This window comes from Megalobrama amblycephala, linkage group LG8 (genome assembly GCF_018812025.1).
Source record: "Megalobrama amblycephala isolate DHTTF-2021 linkage group LG8, ASM1881202v1, whole genome shotgun sequence".
NCBI classification, from domain to species: domain Eukaryota; kingdom Metazoa; phylum Chordata; class Actinopteri; order Cypriniformes; family Xenocyprididae; genus Megalobrama; species Megalobrama amblycephala.
In genome coordinates, this window is record NC_063051.1 from 29,049,697 (window position 1) to 29,071,501 (window position 21,805).

The following is a 21,805-nucleotide window of genomic DNA, read 5'->3' on the forward strand; positions in this document are numbered from 1 at the left end:
TAAATTTGTGTTTTATAGAAGATTATTTTCATTTTGGGTTTTTTTCTTATATGTTTGTATCTTATATTGTGTGATGTATTTAAATCCTTTTTACATTTTATGCTGATGTATCTTTTAAGATCAGTATTGTTTTTGCTGTTCTGTGTAATCTTGATCATGTAAAGCACTTTGAATTTTATTTCTGAAAGGTGCTATATAAATAAAATGTATTATTATTATTATTATTATTATTATTATTATCATTATTATTAAATTGATCAAAAGTGATAGGAAAGACTTTTACAATACAAAAGGTTTCTATATCAAACAAATGCTGTTATTTTGAACTTACTATTCATTAAAGAATTTTGGGGGCGGGGGGTTATAACGGTTTCCACTAAAATATTAAGCAGCACAACTGTTAATAGTTTAACATTAATAGTAAGAAATGTTTATTGAGCAGCAATTTAGCACATTAGAATGATTTCTGAAGGATCATATGACACTGAAGACTGGAGTAATGATGCTGAAAATTCAGCTTTGCATCACAGGAATAAATTACATTTTAAAATATATTTAAACTGTTACTTTAAAGGTGCCCTAGATTCAAAAATTGAATTTACCTCGGCATAGTCAAATAACAAGAGTTCAGTACATGGAAAAGACATATAGTGAGTCTCAAACTCCATTGTTTCCTCCTTCGTATATAAATCTCATTTGTTTAAAAGACCTCCAAAGAACAGGCGAATCTCAACATAACACCGACTGTTATGTAACAGTCGGGATCATTAATATGTACACCCCCAATATTTGCATATGCCAGCCCATTCGACGCATTAGACAATGGCAGTGTCTGGATCTGCGCACAGATGAAGCATCAAACTAGGTAAGTAAGCAAGAACAACAGCGAAAAATGGCAGATGGAGCAATAATAACTGACATAATCCATGATAGCATGATATTTTTACTGATATTTGTAAATTGTCTTTCTAAATGTTTCGTTAGCATGTTGCTAATGTACTGTTAAATGTGGTTAAAGTTACCATCGTTTCTTACTGTATTCACGGAGACAAGAGTTGTCGCTATTTTCATTTTTAAAGACTTGCAGTCTGTATAATTCATAAACACAACTTCATTCTTTATAAATCTCTCCAACAGTATAGCATTAGCCGTTAGCCACGGAGAATAGCCTCAAACTCATGCAGAATCAATGTAAACAATATAACAGTATACAATACTCACATAATCCGACGCATGCATGCCGCATGCATGACGAACACTTTGTAAAGATCCATTTGAGGGTTATATTAGCTATGTAAACTTTGTTTATGCACTGTTCAAGGCAAGCGCGATCTCCGTGGGCGTCAAGCAGGAGAATTAAAGGGCCAGTAGCCCTGAATCGGCTCATTTATAATGATGCCCCAAAATAGGCAGTTAAAAAAATGAATTTAAAAAATCTATGGGGTATTTTGAGCTGAAACTTCACAGACACATTCAGGGGACACCTTAGACGTATATTACATCTTTTTAAAAAAAGTTCTAGGGCACCTTTAAATTATCAAAGTATTGCACAATATTACTGCTTGTACTGTGTTTTTGATCAAATAAATGCTTTGTGCAAATATATCTGTGAAGAGAGCTTTTTCAGAGACTTCATGGTTTAAAATGGATGGATGTCTACATGTTGTCTACATCTTGTCGCTATACTTTTGAAACAGTGAGTATTTTCAGTGTTTACAGATTGGCCTCATTCACTTCCATTGTAAGTGCCTCACTGTAATCCAGATTTTGGCTTTTGTTTAAAAAACAAACAAAAAAAACACGAATGCTGTCCATTAAGCTTAACTTGTACTGAACCTGGAATTTTCCTTTCAGGTTTGTCCCTAAGCTTTTCCATTGAAGGAAAAGCTTTGTACTATAGAGGAAGATTGGGGTTATTTTCTAAGACAGAACCACTCCAGCAGAAGAAAGGCCCATGTCAGCTGACATTTGAAAAGTAGGCACTTTTGCACAAGCTTTAAGTCCCTTTCTCTCTGGCTGTAAGTGTGCGAGTGACAGTGGTCGCTGTGCGGGCGCTGATGGATGGTCTGCTTTTTCCTCTTCATCAGCCTGATCAGAAAGGTGGCAGCCACCTCAGACAACCCCAGAGCTGTCGCGCTCTCTAAATCACGGGCCACAGAGGCGTAGAAGCATCCATCTACCTCACCAGCAGTGGATCAGACACAATCCTTGCATGGCAGCCTCCCTGTGCTCTCTAACTCACACAGCAAACAGCGTTCAAGAGCACTAATGGTTGTTTCAACTTCTTCAGGTTGAATCAGTACTGGAAAGTTTGCTTGCAATGATGTTTATTCCATTCAAATCAGTTGAAAAATCATTTAGCCAAGTTTTCAATCAAGCACCTTCAGGTGAATGAGTGGATTGGCTGGTCATTCATAAATGTAGCTATTTTTTTTCACCACAGCTTCACTGCAAAAATATTGAGATCCTCATGTAAAGACTTAAGTATATTGTGATGCAGAAAAGACTTGAGACTACATGGACTTTTCTCACTCAAATCACTGACTGCTGCTGACTCTAATTGCTTTTAGAGGGAAAAGCTGCCCATAACTGCTGGTATAGGATCAGTTTTCTCAGTTAATAATAGCATATTGGCAAAACAAATTTGGTGTTTGAACTCTTAAAGGGTTAGTTCACCCAAAAATGAAAATAATGTCATTAATTACTCACCCTCATGCCGTTCCACACCCGTAAGACCTTCATTCATCTTCAGAACGCAAATTAAGATATTTTTATTGAAATCTGATGGCTCAGTGAGACCTGCATAGCCAGCAATGACATTTCCTCTCTCAAGATCCATTAATGTACTAAAAACATATTTAAATCAGTTCATGTGAGTACAGTGGTTCAATAGTAATATTATAAAGCAACAAGAATATTTTTGGATGCACCAAAAAAACAAAATAATGATTATATAGTGATGGCCGATTTCAAAACACTGCTTCAGGAAGATTCGGATCGTTATGAATCAGCGTGTTGAATCAGCGGTTCGGAGCGCCAAAGTCATGTGATTTCAGCAGTTTGGCGGTTTGACACGCGATCCGAATCATGATTCGACACGCTGATTCATAATGCTCTGAAGCTTTCTGAAGCAGTGTTTTGAAATCGGCCATCACTATATAAGTCTTTTTTTTTTTTTTTTTGGCACACCAAAAATGTTCTCGCCGCTTTATAATATTAATGTTGAACCACTGTACTCACATGAAACGATTTAAATATTTTTTTAGTACATTAATGGATCTTTAGAGAGGAAGTGCCATTGCTGTGAATGCAGGCCTCACTGAGCCATTGGATTTCATCAAAAATATCTTAATTTGCGTTCCGAAGATGAACGAAGGTCTTATGTGTGTGGAACGGCATGAGGGTGAGTAATAAATGACATTATTTTCATTTTTGGGTAAACTAAGAGCACTTCAAGAGCATCAAAGTTTTCTATTTACAACTTATTTTGCAGCATTGAGCAATACAGCCAATCACAAACATATCTGTTGACTTCTTGAACACAATGGCCAATCAAACGCGTTTAAGTTAGAATCCACACATCGCTGAGTTCTGCACGTTAGCAATTCCTCTCGTAATAAGTTCATTTATAACAAAAAAAGCAGACATTCTGTAGGCTAAATAAGAGATTCATTGAGCAGTCAGCTTCATTGATTATAGCGAAACTTTGTGAGATCACAATGAATTCAAAGTGACAGCTTTTTAGTGATTATAAGCACTGAAATATAAACCATTTAGTAATTTTAATAAAACTTTTGTTATGCTGCATTAGGTAAGGCAATGATTATTTATTATTCGAACTGGCTGCCATGCCAAATCACGCATACTGTACAGTATGCTTGCTTTTCTGTTCAAACTGGTTTGTGAACGAAGCTGCTTTAATAACAAATAATTTATCAGGAGCGTTTATGCTGGGATGTATAGGTTGTTGCTAAGTGACACGTAACTTGAAACTATTTCATGACATTCTATTTATGTGTTTTTAAGGAGGAAATGCATCTAGCCTTAGCCTGGAGTTGGTTCACCCTCCACCTACAGGTATGGATGCTTTATTGCAACTATGTAACTTCACAGATCGGCAGTCAGTAGAGTGTGAAATACAGTTATGTTCAGAAAGTTTATTCATACAGCGATCTCAAGTTATTATCCGCTATCATATAGTTTGAAGTTTAATGTTTTTTGAAAGAAGTCTCTTATGCTCATCAATGCTGCATTTACTGTATTTGACTAAAAATAGAGTATTATTATCAGTCATGCTACTTTTCTGTTGAAACTCTGATACTTCGGTCCATGAAGTATCAGAGTATCATAAGTATCATAACTCTGATCGATGAATAGAATGTTCAAAAGAACAGCATTTATTTGAAATAGAATGTTTATGTATCAGTCTTTACTGTCACTCTTGATCAATTTAATGCATCCTTGTTGAATAAAAGTATTAATTTCTTTAAAACAAAAACTTTACTGACCCCAAACTTAAATAGTAGTGTATACTTTTTTATATACTGATATCATTATTTAGATTAGAATAACTGTAATTATATAGGGGCAACTTGGCATATTCTGCATTGTTAACATAAATAATGACATTATTTATCCCAGTAAGGCTACATAAATTTGTCCTGCTCTAGCTAGAGTGAAAAAAATAAATTAATTTTCCTCCACAGACCCAGCCCTCCTCCTCTCAAAAATCGTCTTTTGTCATGTCTTCTTACATTTTACAGCCTTACAGCTAATTTTAAAGAATGACTCATATTTTTTTATTGTTTTTGAATCCCCACACATATCCTAGAATGAACAATAAGGTCTACCTATTAAATCAAAATAAAAAAAATAATAATGATGAGAGCAGAGTCTATATTTAAAAGAAACATCAACCTCTTAGAAGTATGTATTATTTGTTAATAAAACGTTTTATCCTTTAACTAATTTATTTTGTGCTCTGTGATGAAAAGAGGACTCCCAGACTCCCAGTGGTCTCATTTGATTGACAGTTAAATGCTCAACCCCCAACTCACAAGACAAGAGTGTAATTATAGCAAGACTGCTTTTGTAATGTTAACAATGATGCGATTTTGAGACGCTCAACAGCGGCATGTTATCTCCCACCACAAAAGTCCTAATGATTACAGCTGCTACATTCTAGCTGAATGAGGTTACGTTTCAAATAGGCATTATGAAGACAACAGCTACGCCCAGAGGGTACGTTTTAAAAGCCAACACACCTGCGCCATTCTTCTGTCCATTCCTGGATCAAACGACACAACAGGTGTCCATAATATCAGGTGTGGTGCAGCTGGATAGATGTGACAGGTGGAGGAGCAGCGACACCATGTGGTCATTCATTATTCACTGCGCTGCAAAATGCTGTTGAAGAAAGTTGTCTTCCTCCGGAGGTGATTTCAAGCGCTTTCTAATCACTGGTAACTGACCTACAAATCGAGTACTCTAAATAGAAACGCCTTGTTATAACCGCAAACGACTTGACTGGACTTGACCCGTTCTTACCTGCGCTGAGAAAAGTAACAGATACCACGTGACAACGCAGTCTACGTGCTTCAACAGCTGATTTTTACTTCAATAACTGCACAGAGGAACTTATAGCCACTTAATTTAAAATATATTATTTTGTAATAAATTGTAAATTGGATAATAAAATAAATAAGCAATTATAAACAGCATCGAGTGTACGGTAGTGCGACTGCCAAAACACTAGAAGGCGCCAAACACAGACGCTAGTCTCTGATCAACGTCCTCACAGACACCGAAGAAGATGATAGGAAGAGATGGGCGAGAGAGAATGAAATAAACAACACAAAAATAAGTAATCATAATGCAGCGCTATCTGGGACATTTATCATAAGCTTAAAGACTTTTGCAGCGTTTCATCAGGAGAGGAGGTCATGGCGTTTGTCACAGCGAACTGGAACCCTTTGGGCGAGGCTTTTTACAGGTAAATAACAGAACAGCTTAATCATTCTGTTTATTAAATAGTGCGGAATATGAGTATGAAACCTTAACCCTGCACAAATGCTCAACCTGCTCATTTAGGTAACGTTACAGAGAAATAATTAAAACAGCTTTTAAACTGGGGGTTTGTTATGAGTTGTCATTAGGTCATGTGACAGCTGTCATGAGTGGCAGTGAATTAGTTAGCAGCACAACTGCCTGTTTCTTCAAAATGTGTTTAGGCTGCTGTTCTCAATAAATTCCTTCGTTTTAATCTATTCTAACTGGAATGACATTGGTCTGACCATGGTAAAATCATTTTATTCATATTTTATGAGCGGGAATCAATAATTAATGAATGCAAGACAAATGCAGTCAAAAATTATGCTTTTCATTCACAAATATCTGACTTCTGCAACACCGATATAATAAATGTGTTGTAAAATACATTTAGGTTTATAAAAAGTTGCTTCTTTTAGATGTACACCATTATAGGAATGAATTTTCAGTGCCAGCATTCGAAAGCTGTTTAATAAAATGTCAATTTAAGGTGATGTAGTTACACGTTACTTCATGTACTTAATATAGTAATAACAGTATTTTATGCATAATTACAAGTAACTAACCCTAAACCAAACCCTAACTCTATAGTAAGTACATGTAGTTAATTAATATTACTCAGTACTAACACTTTACAATAAGGTTCATTAGTTAATTACATTAGTTAACATGAACTAATAATGAAATTCACTTATACAGCATTTATTAATCTTTGTTAATGTTAATTTCAACATTTACTAATACAGTATTAAAATCTTGTTAGCATTAGTTAATGCACTGTGAACTGACATGAACAAACAATAAACAACTGTATTTTCGTTAACTAACATTAATGAAGATTAGAAAATACAGTAACAAATGTATTGCTCATGGTTAGTTCATGTTAGTTAATACATTAACTAATGTTTAACTAATGAACCTTATTGTAAAGTGTTACCAATGTAACTACGTCACCTTAAAATAGTGTAACCAAATGTTTGACACACAAACCTCAACTTCCACTAAATACATGTACCAGACCTCACATGTTTGTTCTTTACTGAATTATTTATTTATGTGATAGTCTATTTACTTACTGATTTATTACACATGGGCAAAAATGAATTCTTTATTATAATATCTTTTTTTAATTAACATTTTTATTCTATTATTATACTGCAGTAGTGACAGTATTGTTGGAGTTTAAGAGGAAATGGAATATTGGTAATTGTTGGCCACTTTTACTTGTGGTGTCTTCCCAATATATACTCTACACTCCTGAAGTCCTGAAGTTTCCATTCAGTGGATGTTTGGGGAAAATAGTCATCCATTCACTGCTTAGAAAACAAAGATATTTATAAGAAGCCATGTGAAAAATATTGCATATTACAAATATACCTGCTTTTTAACTAAATGTTTTTACTGTAATGCCAGCAAAAAAAAAGACATTTGTCATTTCCATCCCCTAAACACATCAATGAAATGATATGTTTAGTGGATGGCAGGATGCTTTAAAGTACATTAAATCTGTGCCATGTTTGATTTGAAAACAAATGTCCTCTACAGAGGACAAAACCCCAAGGAGGCTTGCCAGAAAGCATGAGTTGTGTTTATCTAGGCAAAGCTTGGCTTTATGTTGTCCTGCAAAGCAGTTATATTATGTGCCATTATGCTTTTAACCCCTTTCTCCTACCCATTCTTTGTGCTTTTTTCTTGAAACAGAAAGATTGAATTGTATGAGATGGGCTGGAATCTGAAAGATGGTCTGAGAGACTGTCTAGTCGCTGCAGCTCCATATGGGGGTCCCATCGGTGAGTTTTGGGTGAGATCAGCCTAGCTGAATGTTAAGTAAGATTATATCACAGTACATTAAGTTGTTTTGTAGAGTTCAAAGAGAATGACACTTATTTCTCTATCAGCTCTCCTAAAGGAGCGCAACCGACGCTCTCCCAGTGCCAGACCTCAGTTGGAGATCTACTCTTCCTCAGGACTGCCTCTGGCCAGTTTTCCAGTAAGAACACACTGTGGCACAGCAGGGCTGCACGATTCATCAAAATAAAACAGAAATCACAAAGTGGTTTCTTGCTATTATCAAATTGCAAATGTTGCAATTTCTTTGAATATACAGTATATTCGCTGCGTGTTTCAGAGTGAAGCATGGCACTGTATTCTTGCATGTGAAGAGCTCATTGTCCGCCAGTATTTGTATTGTATTTATTTGGATGTTTACATTTGGTTCTGAATGAGTTTGATAGTGTCCAAACTAGACGAGATTTTGATTGTGCAAAAACAAAACAAAAATAACTACTTTATTCAACAATTTCTTCTCTTCTGTCTGTCTCCTACACTGTTGAAGTAGTGAATGCAGTCCAGCGCTTCTGTGTTTACATCAGAACGCTGACTCAGTATTGGCCGGCTCCTCCTTCCACATCACACATATGCGTCGTGCTGCTCACATGTACAGCGTCGGCCAATACTGAGCAGGCGTTCGGACATAAACATGGAAGCCTTCACTGCGTTCACTACATCAACTGTGTAGGAGACAGACTTAGAAGAGAAGAAATTGATGAAATAAAGTAATTATTTTTGTTTTGCTTTTGTACACAAAAAATATTCGCGTCACTTCATAACATTAAGGTTCAACCACTGTAGTCACATGGACTATTTTAATGATGTCTTTACCACCTTTCTGGACCTCAAAATGTGCAGTGTCGCTGCCTGTATAGTCCAGAAACCCTTGGGTTTCATCAAAAAAATTTGTGTTCTGAAGATGAACGAAGGTCTTACTGGTTTGGGACAACATAAGGGATAATCCGTTGAATTGTAATTTTTATAATGCTGCTAGAAAACACTTTTATTCAGAAACATGCTTGCATGGAATATTTCAAAATGTATCACCTGAATGTATTTTAGATTTTCTATCTTATGTTAAGTTGAATTTTTTTTATATAATAATGTAAATTTTATGTATGATATTGACCTTTTTGTTTGCCATGTAAATAGCCATGATGCTAACATGGTGTAAAAACTTAAACAAACAAACCTACAAACGACATGAGGGTGAGTAATTAATGACAGAAATTTCATTTTGGGGTAAACTAACCCTTTAATATTGAAATAAGGACAGTGTTGATTTGTTAGAATTTAATAGGAAATGGATTATTGTTTATTGCTTACCACGTTGTCTTCCCAACATATACTGTACACTAAGTCCTGATGTTTCCATTCCATGACAAAAATTTAAAGAGAAGCACTTATCAACAAAAGAGAAGCAAAAGTAAATATAATTGTAATTTTACACTTTTTTTACTCAAAAATACAATTATTATTTTTCTTAAAAATACATTTTCTTACAGTAAAATATTACAATAGTAATATTTCTAATTACGTTTTTACTTGGTAGTTTTTATATATTTATTGATTAATAGTAATCATTATAAATATTATCATTTTATTGTCATATTGTCACATTTTGGCCAAATTGTGCCACACTATAAACAAGCAAAACGAACAAACACAGCAAACTTGGAATTTTTTAAAATTGGAATTGGAATTTATTTTTTAAAATAAAATTAGAATTCACACAATCTAATCAAAATTAGATTTTTCCCCAAATCGTGCAGCCCTTTCATTGACTATGAGTGACTAAAAATACTGCTCTGTTTGAATGGTTTCTAAACAGAAATGCTGTATAGTAACTTCTCTCTCTCTCTTTCTTTGTCTCAGTGGAAGAGTGGAGTGGTGAAGCAGTTGGGTTGGACAGTGTCTGATGACCTACTGTGTGTTCAGGAGGATGGCACTGTGCTTGTCTATGATCTCTTTGGTGGCTTCAAGAGACACTTCAGCATGGGCAATGTGAGAATGCACAGGATGCATCTGTGATTCAATGCTATTAAAGCATTGCTTCTTTAAATCAGTATTGATTCATCACTGAACCATAGCATTGATTCTCTCACAGGAAGTTTCTCAGAGTCAGGTGCTGGAGACCAAGATTTTCCATTCACCGTACGGGACAGGAGTTGCCATATTGACGGGTACCTTGCGATTCACTTTGGCCACGAACATTGACGACATAAAACTGAGGCGGTTACCTGAAATTCCAGGTAAAAAATTCATTTTTTGTGCTATTATAAGAATACCTTATTCCACATGGTTCTGTAAGCGAGTTAGAAGAATCGAGGGTTGAGGTTTCTAATTTTTTTAATTTAGTGATAATTTATTTCAGGTCTACAGGGGGCGCCTTCATCCTGGGCAGTCCTGACTCAGGACAGGCAATGTAAAGTGCTGGTGGCCAGTGAATCTCATCTGTTCATCTTAGACAATACAGCCTGCACATCTGTGGTAAAGAACACTCGCACACACTCAGACTACACAGATATTCCGATTTAATTAGTCTCTAGAATGAACTCTCATTTTCAGACAACCTCACTCACTGTAACAGAAATATAGAAGGGCATCAAAATAGCCTCGTAGGCAGCAGCTGTCTTCTGAAATGTCAGTTTGATTTCAGATTTTATAAATATAAAATGTTTAAAAAGCATTGAACTGTCACTCTAGAACTACTGCTCAAAAGTTTGGGGTTAGTAAGATTTTTTTTTTTTTTTTTTTATAAATAAATTGCTTTTATTCAGCAAAGATGCATTAAATTGATCAAAAGTTACAATAAAGACATTTATAATGTTGCAAAAGATTTCTACTTCAAATAGATGCTGCTTTTGAACTGTCTATTCATCAAAGAATTCTGAGAAAAAATTATTAACAGATGTTTCTTGAGCACCAAATCAGCATATCAGCACATGAAGGATCATGTGACATCGAAGACTGGAGTTGCTGAAAAATCAGATTTGCCATCAAAGATTGCATTTTAAAATATATTTTAATAGAAAACAGTTCATTTAAATTGTAATAACATTTCGCAATATTACAGTGTTTACTCAATTTTTGATTAAATAAATGCATACTTGGTGAGCATAAGATACTTCTTTACAAAACTTTTAAAAAATCTTACCGACTTCAAACTTTTGAATGGTAGTGTATGTAAAAAATGACTATAAACCAGTAGTTTTATATTGTAATTTTAAATTAAAATAATGAAATTAATGTATCAAAATAATGTATAATGTGATTTATTTTGGAGCTGGTTAGTTTGGTCAAAGGTTTAAAACTCTTAAGAAAATTAGTAATCACGGTGACATAACAAAAATGTACCAGAGACCGTACCCAAAAGTGCAATGTGGAATGTGGTTCAGATCAAGTGTGAAAACAGCCAATGTGGATAAGAGAGCACCTGCTAAATAATGTTTTTATTTGTTTGTGTGTGTGTGTCAGACTCCTCCAGGTCTCTCTCCAGAAGCATCCAGTATAGTTCACATATGTGTCTCATTCAGTTATAAGTATCTGGCACTCCTCACTGACTCTGGTCATGTGTGGATGGGCACGTCCAATCTAAAGGTAAGTGAAATCTAGCAATATCACTTCAATGTATTTTATGAACCTATATATACTGGTCACAATCATAGCAGCTTGTCTAAGCAATTGTTTTTCAGTCAGTTCATTACTGTCAACTTTAATTGATTAGTTATTAGTTTCTGAATTACTTCGTTAATTATAGTCATAATAGTTTTGCACAACAAAGCAGCATCAGGTGATGAATGTTGTCTTGTGCAGGAGAAACTCAGTGAGGTGGACACCAAAATCAAAACTCCCCCCAAACAGATGGCCTGGTATGAGATCATTTTACACTTTGTATGACTTATGTATATTTTGTATATGCTATATTTTCATTGACATTTAGTTTTAAGGACAAGTTTGTAATGTTTTTCTTGCAGGTGTCGCAGGCCCAAGAGTCAGCAGCCGTCGGCTGTGGTCATGTGGGATGGGCTTCTCCTAGTGGTGGGAGAGTGTAAAGAAACAATTAAGTACCACCTGGACGATGAATCGATTCTGGTGCCAGAACTGGACAGCGTCCGGATCATCAGTGGAACGCACCATGAGCTTCTGCAAGAGGTCCCAGGTTAGAAGATGTATATTGAGGAAAATGTACACTACTGTTCAAAGTTTGGGGTCAGACAGATTTCTTTTTTATGTAATTTATTCCTGTGATGGCAAAGCTGATCTTTCAGTAGCCATTACTTCAGTTTTCAGTGTCACATGATTCTTCAGAAATCATTCTAATATGCTGATTGGGTGCTCAAGAAACATTTCTTATTTTTACCAATGTTGAAATATGCTGCTTAATATTTTTGGTGGAAACCACAATACATTTTTTCAGGGTTCTTCAATGAATAGAAAGTTCAAAAGAACAGCATTTTTTTTTTTTTTTTTTTTTTTTTTTGAAATAGAAATATTTGTAACATTATAATGCTGTCACTTTTGATCAATTTAATGCATCATTGCTGAATAAAAGTATTCTTTACTTTCACAAAAGAATCTTACTAACCTCAAACTTTTGAAAGGAATTGTATAGGTGAAAGTGACATGTGACATGTGAAGGCCTTCATTTAACCTATCCAAGTTAGTGCACACACATTAGGAGTAGTGAATAGTGAACTCACACACACATAGACTGCAAATCATGGATACACAAATCTGGAGCAGTGGGCAGCCATTTTGCTGCCAGTATTGAGAATTGAACCCACAACCTTCGGGTTATCGGTCTGACTCTCTAACCATTAGGCCACGGCTACCCAGTGAATGTTGCTTTGCTACGTCCTACAAGCCCACAAGTGATTTGATTTTCCCATGATTCTCTGCAGGTGCATGTGAGGAGATCTTTAAAATTGCCTCAATGGCTCCTGGAGCATTACTGCTGGAGGCACATAAAGAATATGAGGTAAGACACAGTGAATGTTGGAAACGCATTATTAAAACTTGACATGGTGTCTTTGCAGTGAAAAATGTTAAAAGTTTCCTAATACATAATAGATGGATAATCTATTAGGACAAAATGTTTGACCAGACCTGAGGAACCATAGGCATTATTTATGACAAGGGCATGTCCCTACCTCTTTTTGTGCTAACCTAGTTAATATTCATAAGCTAAGGCATGAATGTGGCAAATGGCCGCAATAAAAAACATTTTGCCTACATAAAATAGTCTTAATTTTGAAAGCTAATTACGGCAGGTACTGTATATTAAGTCTAATGGTTTTATGTGTGAAAATATTTGCAGAAAGAGAGTCAGAAGGCAGATGAGTATCTGAGAGAGATTAAAGAACAGAGTCTGCTGAGCGAGGCAGTGAGGCAGTGTGTGGAGGCCGCTGGACATGAACATGAACCTGAGACTCAGAAAACTCTCCTGAGGGTGAGCCACGCAGGCTGAAGGTTGCAGGAGGAGAGACATTTAATTTACACATAGAATGACACTAAAAATGGGTTTATGTTGTATCTCCTTCTCACTCGTTCTCCCTGCAGGCGGCCTCATTTGGGAAGTGCTTTTTGAGTAATTTTCCTCCAGAGCAGTTTGTCAGCATGTGTAGAGACCTGCGGGTGTTGAATGCAGTACGAGACTATACCGTCGGCATTCCACTTACCCACACTCAGTTCAAACAGATGACCGTACAGGTGCTCATCGACAGGTGAGATGATTTTGTGCAGAACAGCTGTCTGTTTGCATTGCCGGGATCTGTTTTGTGATTACTTCCTTTGAAATGAGCAAAGTTTTAAGATGAATGTAACACAGCAGATTATTCATTTTAAGTTATGGCTCTTTCTCTGTCTCAGACTGGTGTATCGTAAACTCTATCCACTGGCTATTGAGGTTTGCCGCTATCTAAAGACTCCAGAATATCAGGGAGTGAGCCGAGTACTCAAACACTGGGCCTGCTACAAGGTTTGTGTGTGTGTACATATTTCGCCACCTTGGAATTATAAGGTTGTATCTGCGTTCTTCTGAGTGGTTTTGAAATATTGAGCTTCAAAGTTTTTGGGTTTCATTCGACTTTGTAGATAGAACCTTTTTGTTTTCTAAAAAAAAAAAAAAAGTCTCAAAATGTACACAACTTTAAAAAAAATCACATAATGTAAATAATTTGTCGCAGACTAAGAATATGTGAATAACTCAATTTTGACAAAAATGTTAGATAGAACCTTGTAATTCCAAGGTGACAATTTACTATACTTTTAAAGGTCAAATGTCTGAAAATATCCCCATGAAAGTTGAAAAAAACAAAAACACAGTTGTGATGTCCTAACTGATAAAAAGGTATGGAAAAATGGGCCTAATAATGAATATAATAATAATGAAAGCTACAAATGACAGACAATGTCTGTAAGGGGGTGGTTTGGATTTATGGGTTAATTTGGGAACCACAGAAAGATTAGTTCACTTCAGAATTAAAATTTCCTGATAATTTACTCACTCCCATGTCATTCAAGATGTTCATGTCTCTCTTTCTTCAGTCAAAAAGAAATTACGGTTTCTTGAGAAAAATATTCCAGGATTTTTCTCCATATAGTGGACTTTAACGGTTACCAACGGGTTGAAGGTCCAAATTGCCGTTTCAGTGCAGCTTCAAAGAGCTCTACACGATCCCAGACAAGGAATAAGGGTCTTATCTAGCGAAACTATCAGCCATTTTCTAAAAAAAATAAAAATGTATATAACCTTTTAACCACAAATGCTCGTTTTGCACCGCTCTGCGATATGCCACACATGACGTAATCATGTTGGAAAGGTCACGCTGGAATGTTTTCCTCAAAAACCTTTTCTTTTCAACTGAAGAAAGAAAGACAAACATTTCGGATGACACGGGAGTGAGTATATTATCAGGAAATTTGAACAATTCCTTTAATGAATTTTAATGTTAATATTATAGTTTTTTTTATAATTTTAATATAAATATGAATAACAACAATCAATGAAAATTATACAATATTACATGTTATATTTAAGATTTTTATTTATTTAATTATTTCAGTATTTTATATAAACTACATTCAAGGGTTTGGGTTCAGTAAGATATTTTTAATCAAATAAATGTATAGTGAGCATAATTGTGTCCTTTTTTGAAATCCTCATTCATTATAATGTTGATTTCTCCCGTTCATTATGAGTTTTATAAAACCACAGAAATTAATGGTTTTCACAGCTGTTGTTAAGAGAACCAGAGCACATTTGCAGGTGCAGATAGGTTTCTTTGCACATGTTAAAACTTGTATGACATCTCATCCGTTCTGAGAGGTTTCAATGCAACACAAGGAAGCTTGTGAGGGAAGTGCCCATCAAGTGAAGTCCTACAAAGGTTTGTTTCCTTTGTGTGTGTGTTAATGTAGGTCCAGCAGAAGGAGGAATCAGATGAAGTCATAGCAAAATCTGTGAGTGTGAAGCTAGCTGATGCTGCAGGAATCTCCTACTCTGAAATCGCCACTAAAGCATATGAGAGTGGACGCACAGAGCTCGCCATTAAGGTACATGCACGCACAGAACATGTGCTATTAAAGAATTATTATTAACTGATATTATGGGTTGCCATTCGTTTTTGTGTTGGTCTCTCTCTTCCAGTTGTTGGAGTTTGAGCCTCGCTCTGGTGAGCAGGTCCCACTGTTGTTAAAAATGAAGAAGAGTCCTCTAGCTTTGAGCAAAGCCATTGAGAGTGGAGACACAGACCTCGGTAAACACACATTCACGTATATCTTCCAAAACCTCCAAAACTTAGAAACACACACCCTGTTACTTACTTAATAGACCAGTGGATACATAGAGATGGTTTACCTACCTACATGTTTTCTTTATGCTAGTGTACACAGTGGTCATGTACCTGAAGAATGAGCTGAATAGAGGAGACTTCTTCATGATGCTGAGGAACCAACCTGTGGCTCTGAGCCTCTACAGACAGGTACACACATCTGCACACATCTGCTTCCCTACAACACACACACACCCTGCAGCTGCAGACCTGAGGAACCATACGCATTATTTATGACGTGGGCATGTCCCTACCTCTTTTTGTGCTAACTTAGTTAATATTCATAGGCTAAGGCATGAATGTGACAAATGGCCACAATAAAATCCCATTGGTCCAAACCACTCTGCTCATAGCTGTGTATTAAACATCAAATCTCTTCTTATTGGCTATAATTGGGTTGCTTCATTTACATGTCACTTTTTGAGACAAAAAATGTTACAGCTGCCTATTTAGGGCAATTTTTCAACAAGGCAGTTCATGTCAGCTTTTCTTGTTGTTATTGTTAACTCAAAGTAAAACTATTAAAAAACATTTTCAGTAATTGAAATAATCTAAAATATAAATATTATATGGAAAAACTTGAAAAACCTGAGTACTAAAAAATTAATAAAAATTAAATCTAAATATAAAAAAAAACAAATAAAAACACAAAATCACAACATTTCTAAAACATAAAATAACATAAAAATGAAAGCTGAAATCTAATGCAAAATATTAATAAAGACTTTAATATTATATGAATATTACTAAAATAACACTTCAAAGATCACTGTTTACACTTAGATAAAGTTGCATTGTCCTCTGCATTTTTAAACCTTGATTGTTGATTGTCTTTATGTTTCAGTTCTGTAAACATCAAGAACAGGAAACACTGAAAGATCTTTTCAATCAAGATGATGATCATGAAGAACTTGGCAATTTCTATGTAAAGGCCAGCTATAAAGAGCAGGTACGTGCTTACAATTCTTTACAGCACCTCATTTTCTTCTCACTTGCATGATTTGAATGACAGAAGTGCTATAAAGTTCAAGAAATTATGAACGATTCATTTCCACAAATCGGTGAGGTTTGTCTTCTTTGCTTTCCACCTTAATTTCTTCATACATGGTAGTTTTATTAGCATGATGTGCAGACTTTTTTTTTTTACTAAGAACAAAATGTAATGTGTGTGTGTGTATATATATATGTGTTATTGCAGAGACTGGAAGCTCGGATTGCTCTTTTACAAAGTGCCGTGGACGAGTACTACAAAGCCAAGAATGAATTTTCTGCCAAGGTGAAGACCTCAGACTCTTCTGTTACAGGCAGATTAGCAGCCTGGGGCAGAGTTCATTGTCTGTGTAACCAGAACATTACATCTGTGTTTTATCAAGAGGGATTATAGCCTTTCTCTCTCTCAGGCCACAGAAGATGAGATGCGTCTCCTGCGGTTTCAGAGGAAGCTAGAGGAAGAGAAGGGTGAGCCGCTTGTGGGATTCTCTCTTCATGACACCATGACCATGCTGCTGTCAGTGGGACTGCACAAACAAGCCGAACAACTTTACAAAGACTTCAAAGTGCCAGACAAGAGGTATAGTTTTACTCGCAGGATTTATAGTTTATCTTTCCCACTGGTGGTGTCGGCAACATAGGATCATACACTCATAGATATTGGCTCATTTCATCAGGCACGTCTGAAAGTGAGTTTTGATTGAGTAACTTGTAGATCTGTTCTGACTCGAGACTCTTTATTTTGATTAAAGGTTAAGATGGCACGTGAATTAAAAAAATATATATGTATATGAAGACTTGAGGTGCAAAAGCCTCTAAGTGCCATCTGAAATATTTTTCTAAAATGATTATTTTTATCAGGCTCCTAAGTTTGTTTAGTCAGTTCACTTTAATGGCAATGGAAAAGACTTATTTATAACCAAACATAAACATATTAGCTTGATAAAAATTTTATAAGAAAATTTCAGATGTCACTTAGAGGCTTTTGCATTTGAAGTCTTCATATATAATATATATATATATATATATATATATATATATATCATTCTAATATGCTGATCTGCTGCTCAAGAAACATTTAATGTGTACAATTGTACAAAATATTTGTGTACAATATTTTTTTTCAGGATTATTTGATGAATAGAAAGTTCAAAAGAACAGTGTTTATCTGAAATCTAATCTTTTGTAACATTATAAATGTCTTTACTGGCACTTTTGATTGATTTAATGCATCCTTGCTGAATAAAAGTATTCATTTCTTTCATTTCTTTTCAAAAAAATAAAAATAAAAATTCTTACTGACCCCAAACTTTTGAACGGTAGTATATAATGCTACAGAAGCTTTGTATTTCAGATAAATGCTGTTCTTTTGAACTTTCTATTCATCAAGGAATCCTGAAAAAAAAAGTACACAACTGTTTTCAACATTGAAAATAATCATAAATGTTTATTGAGCAGCAAATCAGCATATTAGAATGATTTCTGAAGGATCATGTGACACTGAAGACTGGAGTAACGATGCTGAAAATTCAGCTTTGCATCAGAGGAATAAATTACTTTGTCAAATATATTTAAATAGTACACAATTATTTTAAATTGTAATAATATTTCACAATATTACTGTTTTTTACTGTATTTTTAATTAAATAAATGTAGCCTTAGTGAGCAGACGAAACTTCTTTTAAAAACATTAAAAATCTTAGTGGTTCCAAACTTTTGGACTGTACTATATATATATATATATTAGGGGTGTGACGAGATCTCGTGGCACGAGATCTCGCGAGACTAAACTGTGACGAGATTTCTCGTCGAGGCGAAAAGTAGTCTCGTGATGTTGCCATGACAGAGTGTTAGGATGATTAGGAAAGAATATGCCACCGCTACGTTTACATTTTGCCTCCACTGTCGTTTTGCTTTGTATTTAAATAAAAAAAAAACATTTAATTCAGTTGGATAACGGTCGCCGCCGCTCCATATTTACAGAGTACGCGCGACCGTTTAAAAGTGAAAGTAAACGCGCGCGCGCATTCAAACGTGATTTCAATACCCCGCATTTTGAAAGCGGCTCCCTGATGAATACAGATATCTCTCAATATGAAAGCTATTTTAGGCTGGGCAGTGTAGTTGTAACCATCTCTCAGCTCTGTATCAAAGAAAAATGTGGTCTTATTTGATCTTTGAATATTGAGAGAGTGCGATTATGGTTGCACTTATTGTAAAGTGTTACCATAAAAATGAATAACAGTTTTCTCTTCTTATTATTTACTAGTACAAACAATAAGGTTTCATTTGTTAACATTAGTTAATGCACTGTGAACTATCATGAACTAACAATGAATGACTATTTTTATCAACTAACAAAGATTAATAAATACTGTAGCAAATATATTGCTTGTTGTTAGTTGATGTTGGTAAATACATTAATGTTAATAAATGAGACCTTATTGTAAAGTGTTACCATTTTTATTTATACTGTTTTTATTTCTGTGATCAGATTGTGGAGAGGAGTTCAGTTAGGAGGTCAAAAGCTGTAGAAGCTCATAATTCATGTACAGTAAGGTCTGAAGAGACTGAAATCATACAGGAGGGAAGTCAGTCAGTTGAGTTAGTGGCAAAACCTTTTACATTACTTGAGTATTGTTGTCTTTTACTGCATATGATAATTCAGTCTCAGAAAGTAGAACTGAAATGACATTCATTACAAAATGATTAGTTAAAACATTTCAAATACACCTGCAGAATATTTTTTCTAGTCATGTATTTCGCCATCTTGTCTCGTCTCGTGAACTCAATCTCGAGTCTCGTCTCGTCTCGTGAGATACTGGTCTCGTCACACCCCTAATATATATATATATATATATATATATATATATATATATATATATATATATATATATAATTTTTAATAAATACGTTACCCAAAAGGTTGTAGGTAAAAACCTAGATAGGGTGTTTAATATAATGTATGTTTCTAAATGAAGAATAATATAATGTGAACGTCATGATGATACGAATGATGGTGTTTCTCATTATCAGGTTCTGGTGGCTGAAGTTGAAGGCTCTGGCTGAGAAGGAGGACTGGGAAGAGCTGGAGAAATTTGCCAAAAGCAAAAAGTCTCCTATTGGATATCTGGTAACTGATGTCCTGTTGATCTGTCTTATGTGAATTATTCTTAGAATTATTGTTGTGAATTAATCTTATTTCTGTCTTTCTTGGATTACAGCCGTTTGTTGAAGTGTGCATTAAACACCATAACAAATATGAAGCCAAGAAATATGTCTCTAAAGTCACACCTGAGCAGAAGGTCAAAGCTCACCTTGCAGTGGGGTAAGAGGTTATTCTGAGAAGTATTTGACCAGTTTGACCATTTTGTGTAGATGTATTACTGTCATTGTGTTAGATAAACTCTATGCAGTATACACTAACTACACTAAACTGTTCAAAAGTCTGAGGTCGGTGTGATTTGTTGTTGTTGTTGTTGTTGTTGTTGTTGTTGTTGTTGTGAAAGAAATTAAAACTTAAGGTCCATTCGCACCAAGGACGATAACTATAATGATAAAGATATAGTTCTAAAAATTGTTCTAAATGTAAAAGAATAGCAGAGTTCACACAACAACTATAATGATATACAGTAACGGCACAGAGAATCTATAAAAAACATTGACAGCCAATCAGAATCCATCCTGCATTAAAGAGCTCAAGCATTTAAAGCAGCAGATGACACGTCTGCTGCTGTGACACTAATAGAGATATCATTATAGTTGTCTTTATTTTTCTAGTTTTTGGTGTGAACGGCTCTTTATTCAGCAAGGATGCATTCAATTGATCAAAAGTGAGAGTGAAGACATATATTAAGGTTCAAACGATTTCCGTTTGTGATAAATGCTGCTGTTTTGAACTTTCTATTCATCAAATAATGTTTTCTACAGAAAAAAAAATTAAGCAGCATTATTGATGTTGATAATAATAAGAAATTACCAAATGCTACCAAATCAGCATATTGTGACACTAAAAACTGGAGTAATGGCTGCTGAAAATTCAGTTTTGCCATCACAGGAATAAATTACATTTTAAAATGTTTTCAAATAGAAAACAGCTTATTTTAAATTGTAATAATGTTTCACAATATTACTGTTTTTACTGTATTTTTGATCAATTAAATTCTGCCTTGGTGAGCATAAGAGACTTCTTTTAAATTCTTACTGACCCCAAACTTTTGAATGGGAGTGTACATTACTGTTCATAATTAAGACAAAGAGCCACTGTATAGTATTCTCTCTCTCTCTCAGGGATGTGGAAGGTGCCGCAGAGGCTGCCATCGAGAGGCGTAATGAATCCGAGATCAGTACTGTTCTGTCACGCTGTTCATCCACCACTGATCATATTCTGGTGGAGCGCCTCAACCGTGCTAAAGCCACTGCTGCCAAAAAATGAGCCTGTCCACTTCTGCCCTGCTCAACTGAACTGCATTTGCTGTCAAACAGTGAACCCCTGTGCACCATTTCTGCAGCACAAAACCGCACGCAGCAGAGTTTGCTTTCGGCTGAGTAAACAACTCCTGATGTAATGAACATTTTCATGAAAACTCTGCAAAATGAAGGAAAATATCTTGGGAGAAAAAGACAGACAGCAAGAACTTGCACGTCAGCATTTTATGTTCTCTGTCGGACAGCTAGAAGCGGTTCCCATCTTGCACTTCACTGTAAACCTTAACCTTTGTACCTGTGATTGCATTATGAATCGTTGTGTTTGTTTCAGAATCATGTCACTGATCATATGCCTGTGTTCTGTAGAGATGATCTGCCTTTATGAATATAACAAAACATTTGTTATTTTAATTAAACTATGATTGGCTACCAAAATGTGTTGGATGCAATGTGTGCACCTGAATCACACTCTTATGGAAGATCATTTACTACGAAACAAAAAATCGTGTTTTGGTAAATTTTTAGACTTAAGATATGATTATGATTAACTTAAGTCATGATTATGACATAAAAATCAAAATAATGAGATAAAAAAAGATGAAATTTTGACATGCTGAGTATTGAGATACTACATATGATTTAATATACTACTGTGCGTCTTTGTATTCTATATA

General features: G+C 35.1%; 1 protein-coding gene across 1 annotated transcript; it reads left to right on the plus strand.

Annotated features, from left to right (window-relative positions):
- Positions 1 to 5,762: 5,762 nt before the first annotated feature.
- On the plus strand, positions 5,763 to 21,566 carry vps16 (VPS16 core subunit of CORVET and HOPS complexes). Its single transcript, XM_048200432.1, has 22 exons — positions 5,763 to 5,992; positions 7,750 to 7,838; positions 7,947 to 8,038; positions 9,754 to 9,882; positions 9,986 to 10,130; positions 10,253 to 10,368; positions 11,356 to 11,478; positions 11,695 to 11,750; positions 11,856 to 12,040; positions 12,783 to 12,859; positions 13,199 to 13,330; positions 13,441 to 13,604; positions 13,750 to 13,858; positions 15,301 to 15,435; positions 15,530 to 15,638; positions 15,766 to 15,863; positions 16,558 to 16,662; positions 16,912 to 16,989; positions 17,114 to 17,283; positions 19,740 to 19,836; positions 19,928 to 20,031; positions 20,994 to 21,566. Exons 1-22 carry the CDS (start codon positions 5,943 to 5,945, stop codon positions 21,136 to 21,138), a joined length of 2,508 nt encoding a protein of 835 aa, XP_048056389.1. The 5' UTR covers positions 5,763 to 5,942; the 3' UTR covers positions 21,139 to 21,566.
- Positions 21,567 to 21,805: the final 239 nt, after the last annotated feature.

Excerpts from the sequence above, each read along its gene's own strand:
- vps16 (XM_048200432.1), top strand. The coding sequence starts at position 5,943 with ATGGCGTTTGTCACAGCGAACTGGAACCCTTTGGGCGAGGCTTTTTAC. Across the intron at positions 10,131-10,252 it reads GCGGTTACCTGAAATTCCAG|GTCTACAGGGGGCGCCTTCA; the intron begins GTAAAAAATTCA and ends AATTTATTTCAG. Across the intron at positions 16,663-16,911 it reads AGGCCAGCTATAAAGAGCAG|AGACTGGAAGCTCGGATTGC; the intron begins GTACGTGCTTAC and ends GTGTTATTGCAG.